Raw genomic sequence first — 26,594 nt, forward strand, 5'->3', positions numbered from 1 at the left:
TGCTTTTTTTTTTACTTTAAATATACTGTCAGTGTAGATAGGAAATTATTTCTGTAACTCCAGTTGCATTTTATAATACTTGAGAGACTAATTGAATTGAAACCTATTACAAGTAATAGGTTTCTCAAAGGCCCACATTCCTATTAGAAGAAATAATTTTTTTTTTTAATAATTGAAAAAACTTACCACAGCCTTGTCTGATTAAGAATAGATTGTGTGAAAAGATTTAGAATGGAAAGCAACCATTTCTTCCCTTCACCTTCCTCCTCTTGCAGTTCCTCAGGAGTCACTTTTAACCACTTCTAATTTCTGGTAGTAACCTCTGTATTTAAGTAATATGCTTATACAACTATTTCTTGATGTATCAGTTTTAGACAATGTATCGTCTGATTTCAAAGGTAATACAACATTTAATGTGAAACATTTAGCGAATACAGTAAAGCACAAAGGAGAAAATAAAATTGTTAGCATTCTACCCAGAGATAATATCAATTCATATTTTAGTGTAGATTTTTTTAAAGTTCACATATACTCTTTTTTGTAAAATGAGAATATTTCCTGAGATACTGCTGTATTTTTCAATTGCTAATCTGTATTCTTCAAATGAAGTGAGAATTCCATTTTTCCATCATTTTTTCCTTTTGATTATTTTTGATCTCTAGAAAAATTGGAAAATAAGAGATTAATCTTACATTTTCACCATCTAGAATTAAGAACATATAATGTTTGAATGTCTTTCCCCCCAGGGTTATTTTTATGAATGGACTAACACAATATCTAATTTTAACCTTTCCTTGTCCGTATACTAAGAATATTGATCCATGTGGATACATTCTTGAAAGATTTACCTTAATGGCTAAAATTTTATTGTGGTATGTGCCATAATGTAACTGCTTATTTTTATTACCAAATATTTAGGATAAATTCAAAAGGATTATGTTTTTCAAATTCTTAATACTGTATTAGTTTTCAGTTGCTGCCAAAACAAATTACCACAAACTTGGCTCGAAACAACACAAATTTATCTTAGTTTTGTACCTCACAAATGCAAAGTGGATCTCATCTAAAATCAAGGTATGGGCAGGGCTGCATTCCTTCCTGGAGGCCACAGGGGAGAATCTGTTCCCCGAGTCTTTCAGGTTTTACAGGCTGCCCTTGCTCCTGCTCCAGGCCCCTGGTTGGTGAGTGTTTCTCATTCCGCATTAGTGTGATGCTCTTCTGCCTACCTTTCCCATATTTAAAGGATCCTGTGATCATTCTGGGCCCACTGGATAACCCAGGATAATCTTATTTAAAGTCAGATGATTAGCACCCTTTATCCTGTTTGCAACCTTAATTCTTCCTTGCCATCTAACAAAACAACATTCATAGGTTCTATAGATTGGGATATAGACATCTTTGGGGAAAGGGGGTCATTATCCTGCCTATCAGAAATAATCCAAACTTTTCCCCTGAAAACTACACAAATGTACATTCCATCAGCTTTACAGAAAGACTGAGACTTAACTATATAAAGTACTAAGTCAGATATCATAAGTCTATATAATAGATTTCTGGAATTTTTTTTTAAGTTTTTTTGTGTGTGTCTCAGTAGATTCCCTTAGAATAACTGCCTCTGGAAATGATTTGTCTATAAAAGGTCATAAACTCAAATTTATCTTCAGAAACGAGGCCACTAACACAAATGTAAGGAGTGGCTAGATACTACTTAACAGGGAATGGTAGAAATTTTGGCCAAAACGAGAGTGTATGCCCAGGCATTTAAAATTAGATTATATAAACTGTGGGACAAATCTAGCCCAAAAGTGCCTGTTTTTTTGTTTTTTGTTTTTTCCCCTAGAGATGAGGTCTTACTGTGTTGCCCAGGCTGTTCTTGAACTCATGGCCTCAGGCAGTCCTCCTGCCTCAGCCTCTCAAAGTTCTGGGATTACAGGCCACCATGCTGGGCTCACAAGTACCAGTTTTTGATATTGGTATAACTTTGTGCAGTTGTTGCTTTGGGGAGCTAGAGTAAGATCTGCCTAAGAATTATGTATTCTGAGGTTGTGAGTGGACAAATCCATGCCCCTCAGCTGCATCAGCAGTTATTTTTAGGTGGTAAAGGGAAACACCTTGGGGCTAAAAACGAAGGGTAGAGGAAGAAAAACATTTGCACACTTCTGTGGGCAAATTTCTAAATTTGTTTATAGGAAGTTATTGTCTTGTATTTGATTCTCCAGTGTCCCCTTTAAGGAAATCTGTAGGCTGTTTATTCTTTCCTACTGATAAGTATAACTTTTTTTTTTTTTTTGAGATGGAGTCTTACTTTGTCACCCAGGCTGGAATGCAGTGGCACGATCTTGGCTCACTGCAAGCTCCGCCTCCCGGGTTCACGCCATTCTCCTGTCTCAGCCTCCCGAGTAGCTGGGACTACAGGCACCCGCCACCACACCTGGCTAATTTTTTGTATTTTTAGTAGAGCTGGGGTTTCACCGTGTTAGCCAGGATGGTCTCGATCTCCTGACCTCATGATCTGCCCGCCTCGGCCTCCCAAAGTGCTGGGATTACGAGCGTGAGCCACCGTGCCTAGAGATAAGTACAACTTTTAACTCTGGGAATATCAGTCGGCTTTTTGAAATGATCTTGGTGCTAGAAAGACTTGTAACTGTTTAAGGGCCTCTCTTCACTCATCTTCCTAAACTTCTGCCATACTTGTGACATGTGAAATGCATGGGTGTTCTAAGTAGGTTTCTGCTTTCTCAGCATAGTGCCTGGCACTTTGTAGGCCCCCAATAAATAATAATTGCAAGAATGAATCTCAGCTCGGTGCAGTGGCTTACACCTGTAATCCCAGCACTTTCGGACGCCAAGATGGGCCGATTGCTTGAGTTGAGGTGTTTGGGACCAGCCTGGGCAACATGGCGAAACCCCATCTCTACAAGAAATGCAAAAATTAGCCAGGCATGGTGGTACACGCCTATAGTGCCAGCTTACTAGGGGAGACTGAGGTGGGAGGATCGCTTGAGCCTGGGAGCTGTGATCGTGCCACTGCATTCTAGCATGGGTGACAGAGTAAGACCATCTCTCAAAAAAAGAATAAATTTCAATTTATATCCCTGGAGGACTGGCTTGAAGATATTAAAGAAAACTGTAAGGGCCCCCTTTACACCTCTTGTTTAAAGCCAGAATCTACTTAATGCTAGACCCTTGCAGGGTGCCCTACCTGTATCTCCTCTAACTGTATAGCCAGTACAAAGAATTAACCCCCAATAGCTCACAGGAAGAAGAGAGAATAACAAATTACATTGTATAAAGAGGGATTTCTGAGCCAATCGATGTTATTTCATTATAAACTGAGTGTTAGATGATAACGAAATTTTGTGAGCAGTTAAACAATGGCAGTGTAGTTCTTTAGAGCTATGTCTGCATATTGAGCTGAACCGTAAGGGTGAAATGGGGTGATGTCAAGGATTGTCTTTAAGATACCAATGGGAATGGTAGAGAAAGAATCTATGAAAAGCTACTCTTTAAGAACAATGAGAACAACGAATATGTTAAAATGAACTCCAGAATTCAGGAAATTAACCAAAGGCAATGTGGGAAGTTTTACTCAAGAAAACCACCTGAATATCAGTGAGAACAGCCTGCTTTGTAGCGTTTCCACTTACCCTAATTTCATCTCCTTCTCCCAAACTTTGTGTTAGCCTTGACCACCAACAGTGCGGCAATCCCAGGGAAAACCAGCAGCCACTGGAGGGTGTAGAAAGGCTCTGAAGCTCCCTCAAAACACCATCTGCTGAGAATTGTCGTTATTTGACCTGACAGTTCTGTGTGTCATTTTTCTAGAAACCCCATTCACAATATTGCAGAATTTTGCTCCTTCAGCTAAAATTGGAATCTTGTCACCAGGAAAATCTGGGCATGCAGACACATTGAAGGGTGAGTACAGCAGGATTTTATTGGGTAAAAAGGAAAAAAGAAACCTCAGCAAAGCAAGATGGAGCCCTGTTCATAGGCCCCAACCCCACAGATCGATTGTCAGGTCAGTCACCACACAAGCTGAAGAGAGCAGGCTCCTCCCTTGTGTAAGGCACAAATTCACGGGGGCTCCACCCCCCTTTCCCCCAGTGCGCATGTCCGACTCCAGTCTTTGTGGGCATGCCCAGACAAGCCCTGGACAGGTTCCCTCACAAAAGCATGTGATATAAACACTTGAAGGCGAGGCGAACGTTCTCAAGGGACCCCTTTTTTTTTTTTTTTTTTTTTTTTTTTTTTGAGACGGAGTCTTGCTCTGTCGCCCAGGCTGCAGTGCAGTGGCCGGATCTCAGCTCACTGCAAGCTCCGCCTCCCGGGTTTACGCCGTTCTCCTGCCTCAGCCTCCCGAGTAGCTGGGACTACAGGCGCCCGCCACCTCGCCCGGCTAGTTTTTTTGTATTTTTTAGTAGAGACGGGGTTTCACTGTGTTAGCCGGGATCGTCTCTCGATCTCCTGGCCTCGTGATCCGCCCGTCTCGGCCTCCCAAAGTGCTGGGATTACAGGCTTGAGCCACCGCGCCCGGCCTACCTTACTGTTCTTGCACACGTCTCATGTAAATCTATTTCCAGTAGTTTCAATTACATGTTATAATGGTAACTCCTAGCAATTTGTAACTAATGTAAAACGTGGTAAGTTGTTTTAATTATGTGCTAGGTGCAGCCAAGGTTTGACTCCTTCCAGCATAATTAAGGTTGTGGTTAATTCAGTATGTCCCCAGGCCTTACCGATTGTGAAGCAGGCAGGTCAAACAGTTCTCAAAAACCACAAAAGCAGTTTATTACCTTAAAACTTTTAGCAAACTTAGTATCTGACCTGCATAATTTAGTCCACCTATTTACATTTGGATGACATCTGCATTTTACCAATAATCTTTAAGACTTTTTATTTCTCAAAGATTAAAGTCATGTGAACTGAAAGATACCACACCTTTTAACCTCCCTTTTACAAAATACTTGATTCAAGCGCTTATCCTTCTTTAAGTTCATTAGAGCTCTTTTTTATAGATGTCACATACACACAACACATATATAACTACACAGGCAGGCGGAAGGAAACCCAGCAGCCCTAAGATTTTTCATTTGCCAATCTCCTAATTGGATTATTGGCCTCCAGGTGGAGCCCTTTAAGAGACAGCGCTAGAAAAACAAGCAGCTTCTAAGGCCTAATAAACAGTCATAGGTGGGGCAAAAACAGATTTTGAGAGGGATCTATCCACTTTTAATTCCTGGTGTTCCATGAGAACAGGTTTCTTCCCAAAACGGAGTCAGTGGTGCCTTCTCTGTTTTTCCCAAAGAGTCCCATGCCCCCAGGAGTTATCTTAGGGCTTCTCATGCATGCATTGAGAGTGACAAGGCAAAATGAAGAAAAATAATTCGGTCAATTGAGAAAAAACCCTTTTTCCAGCAAAACAAGATCCAAGAAAAGAAAAACATAAAGACCCTTTAAATACACTTATAACTTAGATATCCACATTTAATTAACCTGAGTGCTCTTTACTAAAATCCTTATCCCTTGTTATCTGACTTTAGCCACACCAAGTGGCCATATTATTTGCTTTCAAACTTTACTAGAGGCTCAGAGAAAGGAAAATCCAAGTTCATGAGAGGAAGCGAATCAACAAATAGCAAAGGTTGCAGATATCAAACCAGAAAAGATTCCCTAAGCCAGGATTGAACCCAGCTGCCATTGTAAAATGGTGGGGCTAAACAAAACATTGCCACGTGGTTACAGGTCATGCTCCCAAGGATGTAAAACAAGATGGAGGCCTGGAGCAAAGTTTGCTACTGACTACAGAAAGGCATGCAAAGCACACCAGATTGGCTACAGCTTAAGACCAACCTCACAAATCCTTTTTCATAATGAAAACTTTACAGAGAATATAAACAGTGATCCTTATCATTTCTGGCCTAGTAAAATGTCTTCTAAAAAGAAAAAAAAAACAAAACTCTTACTTAAAAGTTAACTGCTAACAGGGTAGAGAAAAGGAAAAAAAGTTTGAAGTGCAGGGTTAGAAAGACACCTGGAGGAAGAACCTCTTATTATGCAAATAGATTCCTCCAACCGGGAGAGAAACTTAAGACAGGAGCAGGGGAGCTGCCAGTTTGCCCGTCCATCCGGAAAAAGAAGGAAAAAGCTGACATTCCCAACCCCTGGGAGCAACAGTGGTTGGGAGGGGAGGGAGGCATAATTTCCTCTACCTTCAGAAGTTAGAGGACAAAAAGGCTTAGAAGCAAAAGGAAAAAAGATTGGTTTGCATCTTACCCTTCCTCAAGTCCTACATCTACATCTGGGTGCCAAAATGTTGCAGAATTTTGCTCCTTAGTTCAGATAAAGCCAGAATCTCATCACACGACCAGGAAAATTTAGGCACGTGGACACATTGAAGGGTGAGTAGAGCAGCATTTTACTGGGTGAAAGGGAAAAAAAGAATAAAATTGAGCAAAACAAAATGTAGTCCTGGTAACAGGCCCCCCACCTCACAGATTGATTCCCAGGTCCCCATACACGCTGAAGAGAGGCAGCTCCTCCCTTGCGTAAGGGGCGAATTCCCTATGGCTCCACCCACTTCTCCCCCATATGCATATCAGGCTCCAGTCAGCTCTGGGCATGCCCAGACAAGCCCTGGGCAGGTCCCCTCCTCTGCACAAAAGCATCTGATGTAAACACTTGTGGGGCAGGTTGAAGATTCTCTGGGGACCCTTACTTACCTGCCTAGGCATTTGACTGTCTCAGTAAGGTTTGTCTTTATTTGACCTGACTGAGCGCTCTCTCATTGTGAACAGTGTTTTCTCTGGGTGCATTTGTCAAAAACAGTCAGTGACAAAAGTTTAATATCATAGCTGCCTGAGGCTGCAATAACAACTGAAGCAAACAAACAGCTGACTAAAAACTTAAAAAGGAAAATTTGGGAAAGAAGATCTCCACATTGGGCTTTGAAAAGCTCTGACATATTCCTGGAAATCTAGAAGGCGACATGCATGCTCAGTGTTGTATGTATGCCCAGGCAATACCTAAGATGGCCCTAATCTGTCACCTCTGACCTTGAGGCTTCGTGCAAGCACGGAGTGAAGGCGCGGTAGAGTTGTAAACTGCCTGCAAAAGCATTGAAAGTGTGCTTCAACATGCACATAGAGCTCACTTGGCAAAGGCCAGGAGACTTACTTGTTAGAGGCATTTATGGAAACCTCTGTCTAATCATAAGCTAACCACTAAACTAACAGTAAAACTTCAAGGATTATACATGATATATTGCAGATGACATGATTTTGCATATAGAAAGCCATAAGAAATCCACTAAAAAACTATCAGGATCAATAAGTAAAATCAGTGAGATTGCAGAATACAAGATCAACATACAACGAATATGTTGTATGTTGCATTTCTATACAATAGCAACGAATAATCTGAAAAAAAATCAATAAAATAATTCAATTTGCCATAGCATAAAAAAGAGCAACACATTAAAGAATACATTGAACAAAAGGAGTGTAAGACTTACATAATAAACTTAAAACATCACTGATATACCCAAAAGAATTGAAGGCAAGGACTTGAACAGATATTTGTACACTCATGCTTATAACAGCATCATTTATAATAGCCAAAAGGTAGAAGCAACCCATGTCTATTGACAGATGAATCAATTTTAAACATGTGGTATGTCCACACAATGGAATATCATTCAGCCTTAAAATGGTAGGAAATTCTGACACTTGTTGCGATATAGATGCACCTTGAGGACATGATGCTAAGTGAAATAAGCCAGTCACAAAGGGACAAATACTGTATGATTTCACTTATATGAGGTACCTAGAGTAGCCAAACTCACTTATAGTGACAGAAAGTAGAAAGGTGTTTGCCAGCGGAAGTGGGGAAGGGAGATGGAGAAATTGTAACTCTCATATATTGCTGGTATAAAATGTGACAACCACTTTGATAATCCCTCAAATTTTTTGACAATCCCTCAAAAGCTAAACACAAGGGCGGGTGTGGTGGCTCATACCTGTAATCCCAGCACTTTAAGAAGCCAAGTGGACCACTTGAGGCCAGGAGTTTGAGACCAGCCTGGCCAACATGGCAAAACCTTGTCTCTAATAAAAATACAGAAATAAAATTAGCCAGATGTGGTGATGCACGTCTGTAATCCCAGCTACTCAGGTGGCTAAGGCACGAGAATTGCTTGAACCCAGGAGGTGGAGGTTACTGCGAGCCAAGATCATGCCACTGCACTCCAGCCTGGATAACAGAGCAAGACTCTGTCTCAAAAAAATATATAAAAAAGCTAAAGACAGTTAAACTTTATGACCCAGCAATTCCACTTCTTAGTTTATATACCCAAGAGAATTGAAAGCACATCTGTGCAAAAACTTGTACACAAGTATTTTTAGAAGCATTATTCATAATAGTCAATAGCAGAAACAACCAAAGTGTTCAACTAATGAGTGGGTTAATAAAATGTGATATGTCCATGTAATGGAATATGTTTCAGCTATAAAAAGGAAAAAAGTACTGATACATGCTACAACATGAATGAACCTTGAAGAAAATAGATACTAAGTGAAAGAAGCCAGACACAAAGCCACATACGGTGTGGTTCCACCTGTATGAAATGTCCAGAATAGACAAATCTTCAGAGACAGAAAGTAGACGAGTGGTTTCCAAAGGGATGGGGGAGGGAGCAATGGGGAGCGACTAGTAGGTGCTGGGTTTCTTTTCAGTGCAATGAAAATGTTCTGAAATTAGATGGTGGTTCTTGAATAACTCTAAATATACTAAAAACTACTGAATTGTACACTTTAAAGGGTAAATTTTATGGTGTGTGAATTATATCTCAATGAAAAAGTATAATATGAATTTGAAATACGTCAATGTAGGGAAACAACTTAAAAAATTTGTCTTTCAACTTCTGCAATTTCCCAGGAGCAAAATTGTTTTTTTAGATTGGTAACTTGAAATAATATAGGGCATAGAGTCAGTATTATAGTTTGGAATTCTGACAGTGTAAATATTTTATCTCAGTTTAGTTCAGTTTCTTTACCTATGTATGTATACCAATATACATAAATTAAGTCATCCCGTAGTGTCTATTATGCAGTGAATAAAATAAAATGTTGATGGGCCGGGCATGGTGGCTCATGCCTGTATTCCCAGCACTTTGGGTGGCCGAAGCGGGTGGATCACCTGAGGTCAGGAGTTCGAGACCAGCCTGGCCAACATGGTGAAACCCTGTCTCTACTAAAAATACAAAAATTAGCTGGGTGTGGTGGTGTGTGCCTGTAGTCCCAGCTACTTGGGAGACTGAGGCAGGAGAATTGCTTGAACCCGGGAGGCGCAGGTTTCAGTGAGCTGAGATCGCTCCACTGCACTCCAGCCTGGCCACAGAGCGAGATTCCATCTAAAAATAAATAAGTAAAATGTTGATGAATAAAAAAACAGATACTACAGCTAAGGAAAAAAGGGGGCATGGAGACAAGAAAGCAAATATGGTGAAATCATGGTACTTGTTGAATGGTGATAGGTGTGTGGGGGGAGTTCATTGTCCTATTTTCTATTTCCTCTGGTATGTTTTAAATTTTTCATGTAAAAAAAAAGTCCTTTGTTCTCCACATCAAAAGTATTCCCCCAATACCCTGTTTTAAAATGCCAGGGAATGGAAAAGTTTGGGTACTCTCTAAAGATGTCCTTGATGCTGCCAGAATTCCAATTCCAGGATGATAGATGTGGAAGGAGTGTGTGGGACCTCACTGTAGTGAATATTTATTGACTCTGTTGCAGTACTTTGAACACAGCTGTGAGATTTAGGCCATCTGGATTAGTTTGCTAGGGCTGCCATAACAAGATATAGTGATTTTGGCTTGCCTATGGCCACCTGCTTGCTGAATCTTCCTGTGGCGTTTTCTCTGCTCATGCATCCCTGGTGTCACATGTGTCCAGATTTTCTCTTCTTCTAAGGACACCAGTCCGAATGGATGAATTTTAACTTAAACTGCCTCTTTAAAGGCCCTATCTCCAAATACAGTCACGTTCTGAAGTACTGGGGGTTAGGGCTTCAGCACATGAATGTGGGACACTAGAGTGATTCAAGAACCTGTTCCTCACAATCTGAATGGGAAGCGTTGTGTGAGACCCTGTGCACATTTGAGCACTGGAGCCCTGAAGCCTTTAAGGACCTTTCTTAGTCACTGCCATTCACTATCCCAGAATCTTAGCACATCTTTCCCCTAGGCTTTTTATTTATAAGCCAACATAGACAAAGATAACAACAAAGAAACCCAAACCAAAAAAAACAGGTAGAACTAAGAATACATAGATTACTTCTAAGAAGCATTAATGGGGAGTGAATTTAAAAAAAGAAATGGGAATTTCACATGTGCCTCTAAGAAATCAAATTGCTATGTACATGTTCATGTGCATTTATATATATAGCTCCATAACCCCTCATCCAAAACCTTTGAGTCTAAATGTATTTCAGAATTTGAAATTCTTTTTTTGCATTTTGGAAGGTTAAACAGGATTTATATACCACGTGTTATACGTCCCCATTAAAGCCAGAAGCAGCACCTTATAAGTCAAACAAGCATATGAAAATTTATTTGGCAAAAACATACATACTCCATGACCCAACCTTTTCACTCCTAGGTTTATATTTTTCCAACAGAAATAAGCACACACGCACATGTAAAACACATGTGCACATTATGGCAGCTTTATTTGTAATAGCCCTGAATTAGAAACAACGCAAGTGAACATCAACATTAGGTAAATTTTGGTATAAACAATGGAATACTGTGAATTACAGCCATACACAGATAAATATCTCAAAAACAATGTTGACTGAAAGATACCAGACACAAAAATATATAATGTATGATTCCACTTAGACCAAATTAAAAACAAACTAATCTATGAGATGGTGGTAATAGTGGTTATCTTCATGAGGGGATACTTTTGGGGTGATGGTAAAACAGTTCTTGATCTCGGTGGTGGTTGTATAGGTGTGTTCATTTTGTAAAAAGTTCATGGAAAGCCTATGTGCATGCTATACCTGAATTTAAAAGTTTAAAAAAAAAAATGCTGCCATTTAATTTTCTATCATCTTGTTTCTATAATCCATTCGAATCTTTCAAATAGATTCGAGTATTTATGGAGCCCTACTAATACGCCAGGGACTACACTAGGCATTAAAGATACCAAAAGAGCCTTATTTATTTGTTTGTTTGTTTGTTGAGATAGGGGCTCACTCTGTCACCCAGGCTAGAGTGCAGTGGCGTGATCTTGGCTCACTGCAGCCTCGACCTCCTGAGCTCAAGTGATCCTCCCACCTCAGCCTCTTGAATAACTGCCACTACAGATGTGTGCCACCATGCCCAACTAATTTTTGTATTTTTTTGGTAGAGATGGAGTTTCACCATGTTGGCCAGACTGGTTCCGAACTCCTGACCTCAAGTGATCCACCCACCTCGGCCTCCCAAAGTGCTGGGATTACAGGTGTGAGCCACCGCGCCTGGCAAGAGCCTTCTTTATTTAGCACAGAAGATTGTTTAATAAATACTTCTTGGTTATATTGCTTGCCTGTTTTGTTAGATCCTACATAAAACAAACTCAGGGGATAGAACTAGCTACTGAGCTGGTGTTTCTACCACAGATCTAACCATTGGTTCTTGCAACTATTGCTTCTGGCCATTTCTAGCCCTTTGGGTCAGTCAGCTAGACCCCCAAACAGTTCACCTGGGATAGCTCATGGAGAAAAATCCATGCATGGTAGCTGGGGTGGGATGGTGGCATCTTGGGACCTCACAGCACTCCCCTTTTCTGACCTGCTGATCTACTATTTCCCTGATTCTAAACTCCTCACTCCATTCCCCAGTCCTTTAGTCCCTTGCTATAGTCCTTGCCCAACATGGCATCTTTCATTACTGAACCTGTTGACCACCTATTCTTTCTCCTTCCATTTGAATTCAACTGTTTGGTGGTGGTATGAGCAGGGACATTGATTAAGTTAGTGAACTGCCATAAGTATTTGTAAACCCAGTGTATGCAAAAGCCATTAAGAAAATGAAAACTCTCCTGGCCCTGGATTCCTTCTATGTAGCACTGCTGATAAGAAAGACGGGTGAAGCATGTGTGGTCGAGAGCACTTGGTTTATTTTCACCAGTGGCAACAACAGAGGGAGGAACAAAATGCAGGTGTGTGTCCTACAGTTCTCAAACTGGTAGACCTAAAACATTTTGTGGACAAGTTGAGCCCTTCCTCATACTGTTTTAAAGCTGCTCCCCACTCCCTTGAGGCAGTTCATGGCTCCTACTTGCCGGACTTCCACCTGTGGTCTGGTTTACCTCTCTTGGGGTTGCAAGAATATCTTACCTAAATAGTCACTTTCTCTGCATCCCAAGGATCTTGTTGACTGAAACATCTTATTGTATGAGTCAGGTTTATCTAATTCCACTGATTTATTTCCACTAATAAAACACAACCTAATAAAATTCTCAAATATGCATGCACACATAATTATATCCCTTGAAAAATACAAAACCTGTTATAAGGTACATTTCACATGCATGTTACTTAATATTTTCCCCTACAACATAGTAAGTTGCCCTCATTTTTCCTCGCGTTAGTAAATTGGCATTTGGATTTCAACTTAACCAGTTGTGGACTTTGTGTGCATCTTTAGCCAGAGTGTCACTTCTGTTTTATTTTGGACTCTAACTTCTCCTTACACCTATAGAAACAGATATTCTTCATGTCCCTGCCAATAATTGGAATGCAGTATTTGCATTTCCTATTCTGAGGATCCTCAGTACTACTTGTTTTCATCTGACCCAGAAAAAGAAAAAGTTAAGAAAAAGAAATACTAAAAGGTATTTTTTTCATTCAGCTAGTATATATGAGGCATTTAGTATTAGTAGTTACCACTCTGGCTGCTTAGGTATATAACAGAAAGACATGCCTTTAAGCGGTTTTCCACCCTGGGTGGACCAGGTGTTCCTTGCCCTCATTCCCTTAAATCCACAACCTTCCAACTTGGGCATTAGGCCCATTATGAACATGTTATAGCGCTGCAAAGATTTGGTTTATGGCCAGTCTCGGGGCCAGTTTATGGCCAGATTTTGGGAGGCTTGCTCCCAACACCTTTTTACCTTTTCCTATGAATAAGACTCCTGGTTAGTTTTTTCTTTCCATTGAAATACATTTCATGTCAAGTTGGGTGAGTTAAAAAACAAAAAAAAAAACCTCACAAGCTTTCAGTGAGTTTGTCATTGCCTCCCAAGTAGCTGGGACCACAGGCACACGCCACCATGCCTGGCTAATTTTTATTTATTTATTTATTTTTATTTTTTTATTTTTTTGAGACGGAGTCTCGCTGTGTCTCCCAGGCTGGAGTGCAGTGGCGTGATCTCGGCTCACTGCAAGCTCCGCCTCCCGGGTTCACGTCATTCTCCCGCCTCAGCCTCCCAAGTAGCTGGGACTACAGGCGCCCGCCACCACGCCCGGCTAGTTTTTTTTTTTTTTTTGTATTTTTAGTAGAGACGGGGTTTCACCATGTTAGCCAGGATAGTAAAGACAGGGTCTCCCTGTTGCCCAGGCTGGTCTTGAGCTCTTGAACTCAAGCAATCCTCTCACCTCAGCCTCACAAAGTGCTGGGTTTACAGGTGTGAGCCACTGTGCCAGACCTTGTGATGAGTGTTTGAAGCTATAAAACATCTGCATGGATAAGTACTAACATAAAGAGATACCTTAATGAATTACCAATGAATTTTAGTAGAGATAAACCTATGAATGGGTTTAATCCATAAGCTTGCCTGCTTTCTTATCAAGCCCCACATGTCTATCACTTAGGAGAAGCCAGGGACAGGGATTCAGTCAACTGAAGGAGTAAAATTAAGTAAAATGAGGAAGCAAGCAACAGAAGGACGTGGAATAATCAAATAGGAGCTGAAAAATTAGTGTGGCCGGGCGCGGTGGCTCACGCCTGTAATCCCAGCACTTTGGGAGGCCGAGACGGGCGGATCACGAGGTCAGGAGATCGAGACCATCCTGGCTAACCCGGTGAAACCCTGTCTCTACTAAAAAATACATAAAAACTAGCCGGGCGAGGTGGCGGGCGCCTGTAGTCCCAGCTACTCCGGAGGCTGAGGCAGGAGAATGGCGTGAACCCGGGAGGCGGAGCTTGCAGTGAGCTGAGATCCGGCCACTGCACTCCAGCCTGGGTGACAGAGCGAGACTCCGTCTCAAAAAAAAAAAAAAAAAAAAGAAAAATTAGTGTGAAATTAATTCATATATCCAAAGAACAAGGCATACATACACACTTATTACATTTGAGCTCTTCAAACATTCCAACATCAGGCATCTAACATCAAAAATATGGACAGGGAGCGGTGGTTCATGCCTGTAATCCCAGCACTTTGGGAGGCCAAGGTGGGTGGATCACTTGAGGTCAGGAGTTCGAGACCAACCTGGGCAACATGGTGAAACCGTCTCTACTAAAAATACAAAAATTAGCCAGGTGTGGTGGTGCATACCTGTAATCCCAAGTACTCAGGAGGCCGAGGCAAGAGGATCCCTTGAGGCTGGGAGCTGGAGGTTGCAGTGAGCCGAGACTGCACTACTGCACTCCAGCCTGGCTGACAGTCGGAAAAACACAAAAACAAAAATAGGTAAAGATACAATTAATAGAAAACGGGATTTATACATGACAAATTATACAATGTACCTACGTAATTTTGAAAAAGTAAACAATTGGCCAGGCGTGGTGGCTCAAGCCTGTAATCCCAGCACTTTGGGAGGCCAAGTGGGTGGATCACAAGGTCAGGAGACCGAGATCATCCTGGCTCACACGGTGAAACTCCATCTCTACTAAAAATAGAAAAATTAGCCAGGTGTGGTGGCGGGTGCCTGTAGTCCCAGCTACTCAGGAGGCTGAGGCAGGAGAATGGTGTGAACCTGGGAGGCGGAACTTGCAGTGAGCCGAGATCGCGCCACTGCACTCCAGCCTGGGTGACAGAGCCAGAATCCGTCTCAAAAAAAAAAAAAAAAATTACCAAAGACCACAAAGTGATTTTGTTTTTGTATGGTTTTATGTAGAAATATTTATCATATAGAAATGAAAACTGAGAAATTTCTTCAAATTTTTATTAACCATTTACAAGTAACAAAATCCCATTATGTATAAACACATAAATAACATTTTTGACAGTTATTTTTATTTTTTTCACATATTAAAACCCACTAAAAATAACCATTTTTCTAACCAACAACAAAAATCATTAGTGACAAGAGTACTGCTGCTTTACATTTCTCCAAATTTCTTCAATGTCTGATGACAGACGAAAGCTGGATTCTCATATCTGCTTTTGCATTCAGCCTATTATAATATCACACCAGATAGCCTCTCAAAAACTCCTCTGCACACTCATGAAAAAATGAGTGAAAAAGATAAATGATGGCCGGGCGTGGTGGCTCACACCTGTAAGCATTTTGGGAGGCTGAGGTGGGCAGATCACTTGAGCTCCAGAGTTCCAGACCAGCCTGGCCAACATGGTGAAGCATCGTCTCCACTAAAAATACAAAAATTAGCCAGGTGTGGTAGTGGATGCCTGTAATCCCAGCTACTCAGGAAGCTGAGGTAGGAGAATTGCTTGAACCCAGGAGGCGGAGGCTGCAATGAGCTGAGATCATGCCACTGCAACAGAGCAAGACTCCTTCTCAAATAAAAAAAAAGGAAAAACTATAAATGATGAAATGGTAAGTGTTATAAAAACAGCTTTGACCTAGAATACCCTTGAAAGGCTCTTGAGGCCCCCCTGAGCACACTTTAAGAACCACTGCTCTAGACGAATCTCTTCATTTTACATATAAGGACCCTGGACCTCAGAGAGAGTAAGTGAGAAACTCAACATCACACAGCCTGTTAATAGGAGGATACAGACATTAGATGGTTTGTCTCACTTCTCTTGGTTTAGGTTCTCAACTGGAAACCTGGGAAATACACCCTAATGACCTGTCCTATTCCCTGTAAGTTGCAAAGATTGCCACAATATACTTATTACCCTCTCCCCAACATGTCTTTAATAAAAGAGGTAATCAACAAATTTAGTAAATTTTGCAACAGGCATACTGTGTTTGAACCTAAACTACAATATTTGAATTCAGGTCTCTATTTGAACAGAAACACTAAGGCAAATTCGACTGCATCCTACTCCATGCAAGCTAGTAATGACAAACTGTACAGTAAATATCATAGGTAAATATGGAAAGCAGATTACCCATAATATCAGTATATAGCATATATTCTGTGTCTGGAATACAATTCAATGACATATTTCAGAAAAATTTTCTCAAGTACTGGCTGAAAGGGTGGTGGATACATTAAGAGATTGCAAATAAATTGGCGATCACAAGATCTTTTTTAGATAAAATGGAGTTGTTCTGCAATGTAGACATTTTTCATTCCCTAACCAGACCTTATTCCTGTGTTTTTAAAGAAAATCAAGAAATCTTCTTGGCTACCTAGAGATGATTTCCTTTGTATCCCACCAGATGGTTCAGATCTTCTTTAAATGGATCATAGCCTTGTTCTTTTAAACAACGCAGTCCCCAGAAAAGCTGGTCCAGAGGAGGAAATTCTTCCCAAGGAACCCACTCCCAACCTAGAAAAGAAAAATGCTACATCGATTTATTTAGCTCACAGAAAACAAAGGGTATTCATTTGGGTAAGCTAACCTATATTTAGAAAAAATTAACTGAATTTAAAAATAACTTGCTACTAATAAACTCTAATAGTAATGCTTTGTATTTGCTTGGCTAGACAAATATAATTTGCATGCAGAATGAAGATCTTATGAAGAGAAGGGTGGTCATTTAAAACACTGTGTTATTTGAATGTGAAGCCCAGTTTACAAAGGCTATGCCAGGGTAAACCCAGACTTAGTATTAGTCAATGTTTATTTAAATATTTTTGTAAAAAATGCAAATAACTTTATATACTATAGGTTATACTACATTAAAATAAACCATTTCCTTCACCTATAAAATAAAGTAGATTACAAAGTTTCTAAGATATCCTCTATCTCTTAAAAAAGTATGAAAGCTGTCAGAGGAAAATCAAATATTGTACCTTGGTATATTTTAGATAAACAAATACAGAAGATAATTTTTTAAAAATCCATTCAAACAAGAAAGATTTAACAGTGTCTATCAGTTATAAAGTACATGAAATTCTAGAAAAAGATTCTAGAGAATGGTGTTTTCTTTCATGATTTAAATGTAAATAACATAGAAGCACAGATGCTTATGATAGGCAAATACCTACATATTATATTAAGATATACACTCGGCCAGGCGCGGTGGCTCAAGCCTGTAATCCCAGCACTTTGGGAGGCCGAAACAGGCGGATCACGAGGTCAGGAGATCGAGACCATCCTGGCTAACACGGTGAAACCCCGTCTCTACTAAGAAATACAAAAAACTAGCCGGGCGAGGTGGCGGGTGCCTGTAGTCCCAGCTACTCGGGAGGCTGAGGCAGGAGAACGGCGTAAACCCGGGAGGCGGAGCTTGCAGTGAGCTGAGATCCGGCCACTGCACTCCAGCCTGGGCTACAGAGCGAGACTCCGTCTCAAAAAAAAAAAAAAAAAAAAAGATATACACTCTATGTTCTTTATGATCACCTGTTTTTACTAAGTGTAAGCACTAAGTATCTCTCTGCTCATAAAATACAGGTATACAGGCATGTATTTTCACTTTGGGAATGCAGGGGCCAAAAATCCATGAAACTGGAACAAGTACAGGAAGAGATGATGAGAGAGAGAGAGAGAGAGAGAGAAGAGAGGAGAGAAGAGAGAGAAAGAGAGAGAGAGAGAGAGAGAGATTGAGTACCCAACAATGCGGTGCAAGATGCTCAGTTAACCGGGTCTCCAAAAAGCTGTCCATGAAGAGATGAACCCATCCCCTAGAAAATGAAGTGTCTGGATGAGCCTCCAAACTATAATTAGATGGCTGGAGGAAAGATGCCATTAAATAGTAAACTGAAGCAGGCTACCCAGATCCAAGGCTTGAGTAGCACGGGACAGAGAGACTGTATCTTTATACTAGAAAGAAAGCAAAGACCCACCAAGCCCTTGCACCTTGGCTAGGCTGCAACTGGTTATCAGTATAGCTGGTTATCAGGCTGCAACTGGGAATAAAGTGAACATAATTTCTGCTGTATTTTTACTAACAGATATAGAGGAATAAATGTTTTTGATCAAATCTGATTTGATGCTAGTCATCTTGGACCTTCTAAATCATACTGCTTTATTTGAGATTACTAGCAAGGTTCATGTTAGGGAGTTAACAAAATGAAAGTGGACAAATAAAAAAGTTATATAAATGAATTTTAAAAATCACAATGCATGTAAAACTACTACTAGCTACTATATCCTAAGAGGAATAAAACAATACATATAGCTACATGGTTATAAAAACTCATGATTTAGTACTTAAAGTAGAATAGTAATCTTCTAGAAGTTATTAAAAAGTAGGACAGTCTAGTACTAAATGAAAACTTCACAGAAAGAGGTTGGCTTGTATATTCATTCACTGGGTCCTTCCTTCCTTCAACATATTTTGAATACTGATTATGAGCTAGACACTGTGTTTGGCAGGGAAGAGTCCAAAATGTATAAGCCCAAAAGAACTGTTCTTTATAGATTCAAAGTTCAGTTAAAAAAAAAAAAAAAAGAGCATAATTTGAAGTTGAGTTGAATTTGAGATGCCTTCTGAACATTAAGGGAAGATATTTAGAAAGCAACTGGAAACACAGGCCCACAGCTCAGAGAAGCGAGATTCAGAATTATAACTTGCATCAGGATTCCCCAACTCAAATCCCTACAGAGGCCAGACAGGGCAAAAAGAGGACTGAAGAATGAGGAAGCACCCAGAGGTGGCCTGGTGAGTAAGAATGGTCAAATAAAGCTGGTGGGACAGTCAGTGACCTTGGTGTTTTCTCTATAGCACCTTCTCTAAAAATGAAGGTTTTCTATATCTGCTTCCTGTGAAGGATACTGAATATTAAAAAAAAAAAAAAAACTTAACTATTTCATCATATTTGTCTCTTCTAGTCTCAGCTTTATTTGCCCACAGAAAAAAGAAAAATAAGAAAATGTTTAGTCCATTTCTTCTTTTCTTCTCTTTGAGACAGGGTCTCACTCTGTTGCTGCTCAGGCTGGAGAGCAGTGGTGATATCAGAGCTCACCGCAGCCTTGATCTCCCAGGCTCACATGATCCTTCTCCCGGGATCTCAGCCTCCCGAGTAGCTGGGATTACAGCCTCCCGAGTAGCTGGGATTACAGGCATGTGCCACCACTCTGGCTAACATTTTTAGTTTTGTAGAGACAGGGTCTCACTATGTTGCCCAGTATATGTATATACGTCCCTTTGTCAGAGACCCTTCCCGACCACCCTGATACAGCACTCATATATCCCTTTCTTACACAGCTTTATTGCTCTTTTTAGTCCTTATTGCTACTATCATAAAGTATCTGTAATCTGTCGTTTTCCCCGCTCCCTAAAATGTAAAGTACCAAGAGGGCAGGGACTTTGTTCTACGCAACATTGTTTCTTCAGTGCCTAGAACAGTGTCTGGCACACCACTCAATAAGTTATCTGTTGAATAAAAAGATTCTTCCCTATTAGACAAGAAATTAAATGTTTAGAGGGGAGCTTCAATATATGAGACCACTTGGATAAAGTTTCATATGGCAAGGAATATGCTGAAAAAGTTTGATATTTTTCTCTTTAGTTCCTTTTCTCTGTTTTATGAGAAGTTGAGGAGAGACAGTAGACGGAAAATCCTTAGAACAATGCTTAGCACATAGTAAATAAAGAAACTTTCAGTGCACTCAATTCAACATAGAGGGTAACAGATAATGAAACCACCTTTGCGAAATTATAACAGTGACAGAAATCTAACAAAGCTGACTCCAACTTGCTTCTAACCTCACAAATTGTCTGCTCATTTCTACACACAGGCCAACCTAACTATGGGAGGAATTTAGTTTACAGTTTAACTTTAAAGCAAGGATGATAATAGTCCCTTCCCAAAACTAACCCCCTCCTTGTTGAGGGACCAAAGCTGCTTTTGTAAAACTAATAAAAGGTCACAAGGTTAGAATTATGGTAAGGGCCAGAACTCTATTAAGATGTAGGCATAGTTAAACTCTAACCAGGCATCATTTTATAACTTGCCTTACTGCTCAGGAAGCATGTAGCCAGTGGTCAAAAGATTTATAACTCCCAATTACCCCTACAGATGGCATTGCTATTGTAAAACCTAAGACTAGTGTTTGAGATCTTTTTCAGGCTTTGCATTCTAATGGACCAACTGGTACCACCCAAATCAGTAAGCCACACAAAGAAACCGACTCAAGTGGTCCTGTGAAGCCCCCATCGAGGAACTGACTTAGCACAAGTAGACAGCTGACATCCCTATGGTCTTATCCCCAACCCAACAAATCAGCATTTCTCATTCCCTAGCCCCTTGCTTGCCAAACCATCCTTGAAAAACCCTAGCCTCTTAATTCTCTATGGGTAGGATTTAAGAATTATCTCCTGTCCTCCTCAGGCAGCTGCCCTGTGATTCCTAAACTCTTTCTCTGCTACAACTCCTACTGTCTCAGGGTGCTGGCTTTTTCTGGGCAGCAGGCAAGGAGAACCCAACTGCTCTGAAACAATAACTGTTTTATCAGTGTAATTATTTACAGTAAATGGATGGTATTAACTCTCCCGCACAGGTGAGAAAACTGAGGAAAACAGATAAAATATTTTCCTTAAAATTACTGCCTGAGGCCGGGCGCGGTGGCTCAAGCCTGTAATCCCAGCACTTTGGGAGGCCGAGACGGGCGGATCATGAGGTCAGGAGATCGAGACCATCCTGGCTAACACGGTGAAACCCCATCTCTACTAAAAAATACAAAAAACTAGCCGGGCGAAGTGGCGGGCGCCGTAGTCCCAGCTACTCGGGAGGCTGAGGCAGGAGAATGGCATGAACCCGAGAGGAGGAGCTTGTAGTGAGCTGAGATCCGGCCACTGCACTCCAGCCTGGGTGAGAGAGCAAGACTCCGTCTCAAAAAAAAAAAAAAAAAAAAAAAAATTACTGCCTGAAACAAAATTAAACACTAACAATAAAACTTACTATGTTCACGAGGTTCTTCATATGTAAATCCTTACAAGAACCCATCTAAGGTACTTACTATTATCACAGATGAGAAAAGAGGCCCCGGCACGAAATAATTTGCCCAAGGTCACAAAGCTCTAAGAACCAGCACCCAAACACAGGCAGTCTGGTTCCTCATGGTCCAAATATATTTACCTATCTGTATCTCTATATTACATCTCTACATTCACATATCTTAGGCTATTCAGACTGCTATAACAGAATATTTTAAACTACATGGCTTATGAGCAACAGAAATTTATTTCTCAACAGTTCTAGAGACTGGGAAGTCCAAGATCAAGACACTGGCAGATTCCATGTCTGGGGAGGGCCCACTTCCAGGTTTCATAGACAACCATCTTCTCTCTGTATCTTTACATCATGGAAGGGGTCAGGGGTCTCTTTTACAAGGGCACAAATTCCATTCATTATCTTATGATCTAATCACCTCCCAAGGGCCCCACCTCCTAAAACCATCGTCATGGGAGTTAGGATTTCTACACAGAATTCTGGGGGAACACAAGTATTCAGACAATGGCATTCTCTTCATATGGCAACACACTGTAATATTCCTCCAGACCACATGCTCTCCTCAAAGAAAAATGTAGGATTATATATAATTCTCTTACTTTCATTTTTTTCAGGTTCTACATTCTTTGGTTCTGAATCATGAGTCACATCCACTTCTCCTTTCATTAATATAGTAACATAATGGTATTTCTCCTTCTCAATGAAAGAATTCACAACTGAGGCAAAGCGAACATTTTTCAGGTGAAGAGCTGCTTCTTCCCAGGTTTCCCTTTGAGCACATTCTTCCCAGGTCTCACTGGAAAACAGAAAAAAAAATTAATTATATTTTTTATATATACATATATGTGTATATATGTATATATATAAATTTATATACGTGTGTGTATATATATTTCGCCATGAAATTCTTGGCTAGAAATTTCTAGTGTAAAGCAAAAAGAACTGTAATTGGTTCCTGCTTTAAAACAACAAATCAGCCGGCATGTGGCTCATGTCTGTAATCTTTTGGGAGGCCGAGGCAAGAGGATAGCTTGAGTTCAGGAGTTTGAGACCAGCCGAGGCCAACATAGTGCGACCTCATCTCTCAAAAAAAAAAAAATAATAGCCAGGCATGGTGGTGCGTGCCTATGGTCTGTGGTCCCAACTACTCAAGAGGCTGAGGCAAGAGGATAGTTTGAGCGTGGGAAGTCAAGGCTGCAGTGAGCCATGATGGTGCCATTGCACTCCAGCTGTAAATTAGTGCTGAGATGGCTAAATGTTAATTTTGTGTGTGTGTGTGTGTGTGTTTTGGGGGCTTTTTTTAAAAAAACTATTTTACAGGTAATCTCAGACATCCTATTATACCATCCCTAAACAGTTCAGTATGTACCTTGAATAGACTTTTTAAAAAAACATAACGACATTTTCATACCTAACAAAATAATTCTTTAAGTATCATCTCATACCCAGTGTGTGTAGCATTTTCCTCCGTGATCTTAAAAATGTCCAATTCAGGGGTGTGTGTGTGTGTTTTGGGCGGCGGAGGGAAGGGCAGTCAAGATGAAAAAAGAAAATGCTCTGTGATGGGTACAAAAGGATTCACTATTTTCTCCACTTTGATGTACATTTCAAAATTTATACTGAAGGAAAAACAAGTGCTGGGTCTGATGCTTTAGATGCTGTTTATCTGTTCTTGATTAGCATTATTCTCACTTCAGAATCCACTTTTTAGCACCATCCCAGGCTTTTTTTTTAACTTGAAAAACATTTTTTTTTTTTACAAAAGTGTTTCGTATACACTTTTGTACATAAAAATGCACATGTTAAATATATATACAATTTGATGAGTCTGGACATATGCGCACACCCATGATAGTATAGTCAAGGTGATAAACTATCCGGGCTCTCTTCACTCTTGTATAGAACTGAGTCTTCTTAGCTGTCCAACTCCTTTGATAGTTATAATGAATCGCGGAAGTGCCAAGGCAGAAGGCAGCTTCAAGGGGATTTAGTCCAACACTCCCATTTTAAAGATGAAGAAACTGAGGCTCAAAGCGTTTCATTAGCCCATTTGCTTGGTTAGAGTGCAACTAAAACTTTACATATAATCATCCCAACAGATGCAGGAAAAAAATGACAAAATCCAATACTCATTCATGATTATTTTTTGGTTGCACTCTAGCCAAGCAAATGGGCTTGGTTACGTGGTCAGTAGGTATTAAATTGATCTGTGTTGGTCTAAATCACATGGAAACCTGCCGGACGCGGTGGCTCACGCCTGTAATCCCAGCACTTTGGGAGGCTGAGGCGGGTGGATCACCTGAGGTCAGGAGTTCGAGACCAGCCTGGCCAAAATGGCGAAACCCCGTCTCTACTAAAAACACAAAAATTAGTACGGTGTGGTAGCGGGCGCCTGTAATCCCAGCTACTCATGAGGCTGAGACACGAAAATCGCTTGAACCTGGGTAGCGGAGGTTGCAGTGACTAGAGATAACGCCACTGCACTCCGGCCTGGGCTACAGAGCGAGACAGTCTCTCCAATCAATCAATCAATCAATCACACGGAAACGGTGCAATGTCTTAGCTGACAACATCGGGCTGCTGGAGGTTTACACACACCTGCTTTCCTCCTTTTGTGTGTAAGCTGTGAGAAACACACCTCACAGACAAAATTCCAACCACCACCTAGCGGGCGCGCAGCCGGAAGGACCCAGCTAGCCAAGCAAAGACCTCGCCTGACCCGGCACAGCGCCCCATCCTGGGCGAGAGCCTACGTCGCCCAGAGGTCGAGGGGAGGAACCGAGGGAACGCACAAGAAACGACGCAGCGTCAGCGCGGACGTTCTCACGCACGGCGCACGAAGGAAGCACAGTGTGAGCTCGTCCCTCCGCGCACGCTGCGCTTTCCTCGCGTCCGCGGCTGCTCACCCGAACTCCAAATGACCTCCAGGGAGTTGGAAACTGCCGGCTCCAACCGAGCCTTTCCTCTTCCCCAGGAGGACGCAACGCGGATGTTTGCAGCTGGTCACCACGACTCCTACTCCGACTCCGGGCCGCCGCCCCCGCGGCTCTGCAAGGTCGGTCATAGCGCGTGGGAGGACGCGCCTGGCAGCGGCAGGAAGTGACGCGCTCACCGCCCAGTCCCGCGGCCTCAGCCAATCTCTCCCCGCGCGGGCGCAGGCGCCGAAATCAAAGCGAGAGCTCCTCGGCGTCTCCAGCTGTCCGTTGTGCGTAATGCGTTGCGGAGGGCTATCAGCTTGCGGAATGTCGTGTTTCCTGCCAAAGGGCAGCGTGCTTTAAGAGTTTCGCTCTAACTAAAGTTGCATAGTGTTGTGCTTTGAGTATTCATCACCCATCAGCCTGTCCACTCCCAGATTCATCCAAACCATGTATTTGCATGTACAAGCCGCCTGCTCTTACAAACCTAGGCACCACTGCACATTCTCCTCTTTTCCTTTGAATGACCTCACCCACCATGGTGCACCCGTTTGCACGATATCCCAAATCAGCGTGGTACCAGGACAAGGATAGGTCGTTTAGAAACATGCCATTATAGGCCGGGCGCGGTGGCTCAAGCCTGTAATCCCAGCACTTTGGGAGGCCGAGACGGGCGGATCACGAGGTCAGGAGATCGAGACCATCCTGGCGAACACGGTGAAACCCCGTCTCTACTAAAAAATACAAAAAACTAGCCGGGCGAGGCGGCGGGCGCCTGTAGTCCCAGCTACTCGGGAGGCTGAGGCAGGAGAACGGCATAAACCCGGGGGGCGGAGCTTGCAGTGAGCTGAGATCCGGCCACTGCACTCCAGCCCGGGCGACAGAGCCAGACTCCGTCTCAAAAAAAAAAAAAAAAAAAAAAAAAGAAACATGCCATTATAAACAACTATGCTTAAAGTATATTCATAAGTCATGGGAGGAAATAAAGGCTAATTGATAAATCATGGTAGGACGAGTTAGTTACAAACAGTGGAAAACAGACGTTTTCAGATGTCTGCACACCACGTACCTTGCAAAACACAAACCAGCTGAATCATAAAAACAAATGACTAGTCACTGGGAGGATTTTCTCTCTCTCTCTCTCATTATTTTTACTTCTACCAAAGTAATGTGCACATACTGGTAATTTTTTTTTTTTTTTTTTAATTTTCACCAAGCTAGCTAATTTTTTTTTTTTTGTAGAGGTGGGCTGTTGCTCTTTTGCCGAGGTTGATCTCCAACTCTTGTCGTCAAGCAGTCCTCTCACTTGGGCCTCCCAAAGTGCTGGGATAACAGGTGTGAACCACTGCTCCTGACCTATAGCTATGATTTTAAGAAGTAAACTGATGCAAAAACCGCAGCGAGAACAACCTGACCCTCTACTCCTACTTCCAGAATCAATCACTTTTAACTCTTTGAACTGTATTTCTGAAATTTGCCTACGTATTTCTAAGTAATATGCTTACTCTCCATGTTATAGTAAATGGATAAGCTTTTTACAGCATCTCTCCTTACTGTCAACATTCACATTCATTATAAGGGTACTCTATAATATCTTCTCAAATAAAAAATGGTAGTCTGTAAAAAGGATAATATATTAAACAATGGGATTAATCCCAGAAATACTAGGTTGGCTTAATATTTGAAAAGCCAATGTAATTTAGCATATTAACAGAGGGAGAAAGGAAATACATATAACCATCTCAACAGATGCAGAAAAAATTTAACAAAATCCAGGCCTGGCACGGTGGCTCACACCTGTAATCCCAGCACTTTGGGAGGCTGAGGCGGGTGGATCACAGGAGGTCAAGACCAGGCTGCCCAAGATGGTGAAACCCTGTCTCTACAAAAAAAAAAAAAAAAAAAAAAAAATTAGCCTGGCATGGTGGTGGGCGCCTGTAATTCCAGCTACTCGGGAGACTGAGGCAGAGAATTGCTTGAACCCGGGAGGCAGAGGTTGCAGTGAGCGGAGATCGCGGCACTGCACTCCAGCCTAGGCAACAAGAGCGAAACTCCGTCTCAAAAAAAAAAAACAATTAACAAAATCCGATACTCATTTTTGATTTTAAAAACCCACAAAACCTCTGAGCAAACTAGAAATAAAATGAAACTTTAACAACATGATATACGGCATCTACAAAGACCTACAGCTAACATCGTGTTTAATCACTGTTTTGAGCTGAATTGTGTCCCCTCAAAATTCCTATGTTGAAGTCCTATCCTCCAGTACCTTAGCATTTGGAGACAGGATCAAGTTAAAATGAAGCCATTAGGGTAGGCCCTATTCTAATGTGTCCTCGCAAGAAGTAGAGATTAGAACCCAGACTATGTTCTATGGGAAGACTGCGTGATGACACAGGGAGAAGCCAAGGAGAGCAGCCTCAGAAGAAACCAACTCTGCTGA

The 26,594-nt window shown here is 41.4% G+C and overlaps 1 protein-coding gene across 1 annotated transcript; it reads right to left on the reverse strand.

The window, feature by feature from the left end:
• Positions 1 to 15,140: 15,140 nt before the first annotated feature.
• LOC105490685 (nudix hydrolase 15) lies at positions 15,141 to 24,469 on the reverse strand. The gene is made up of 3 exons (XM_011756555.3): positions 24,143 to 24,469; positions 21,836 to 22,032; positions 15,141 to 16,665 (listed from the first exon to the last, which is right to left on the reverse strand). Exons 1-3 carry the CDS (start codon positions 24,298 to 24,300, stop codon positions 16,526 to 16,528), a joined length of 495 nt encoding a protein of 164 aa, XP_011754857.2. The 5' UTR covers positions 24,301 to 24,469; the 3' UTR covers positions 15,141 to 16,525.
• Positions 24,470 to 26,594: the final 2,125 nt, after the last annotated feature.

The sequence above is a fragment of the Macaca nemestrina genome, chromosome 16, assembly GCF_043159975.1.
Source record: "Macaca nemestrina isolate mMacNem1 chromosome 16, mMacNem.hap1, whole genome shotgun sequence".
In the NCBI taxonomy this organism is placed as follows: Eukaryota; Metazoa; Chordata; class Mammalia; order Primates; family Cercopithecidae; genus Macaca; species Macaca nemestrina.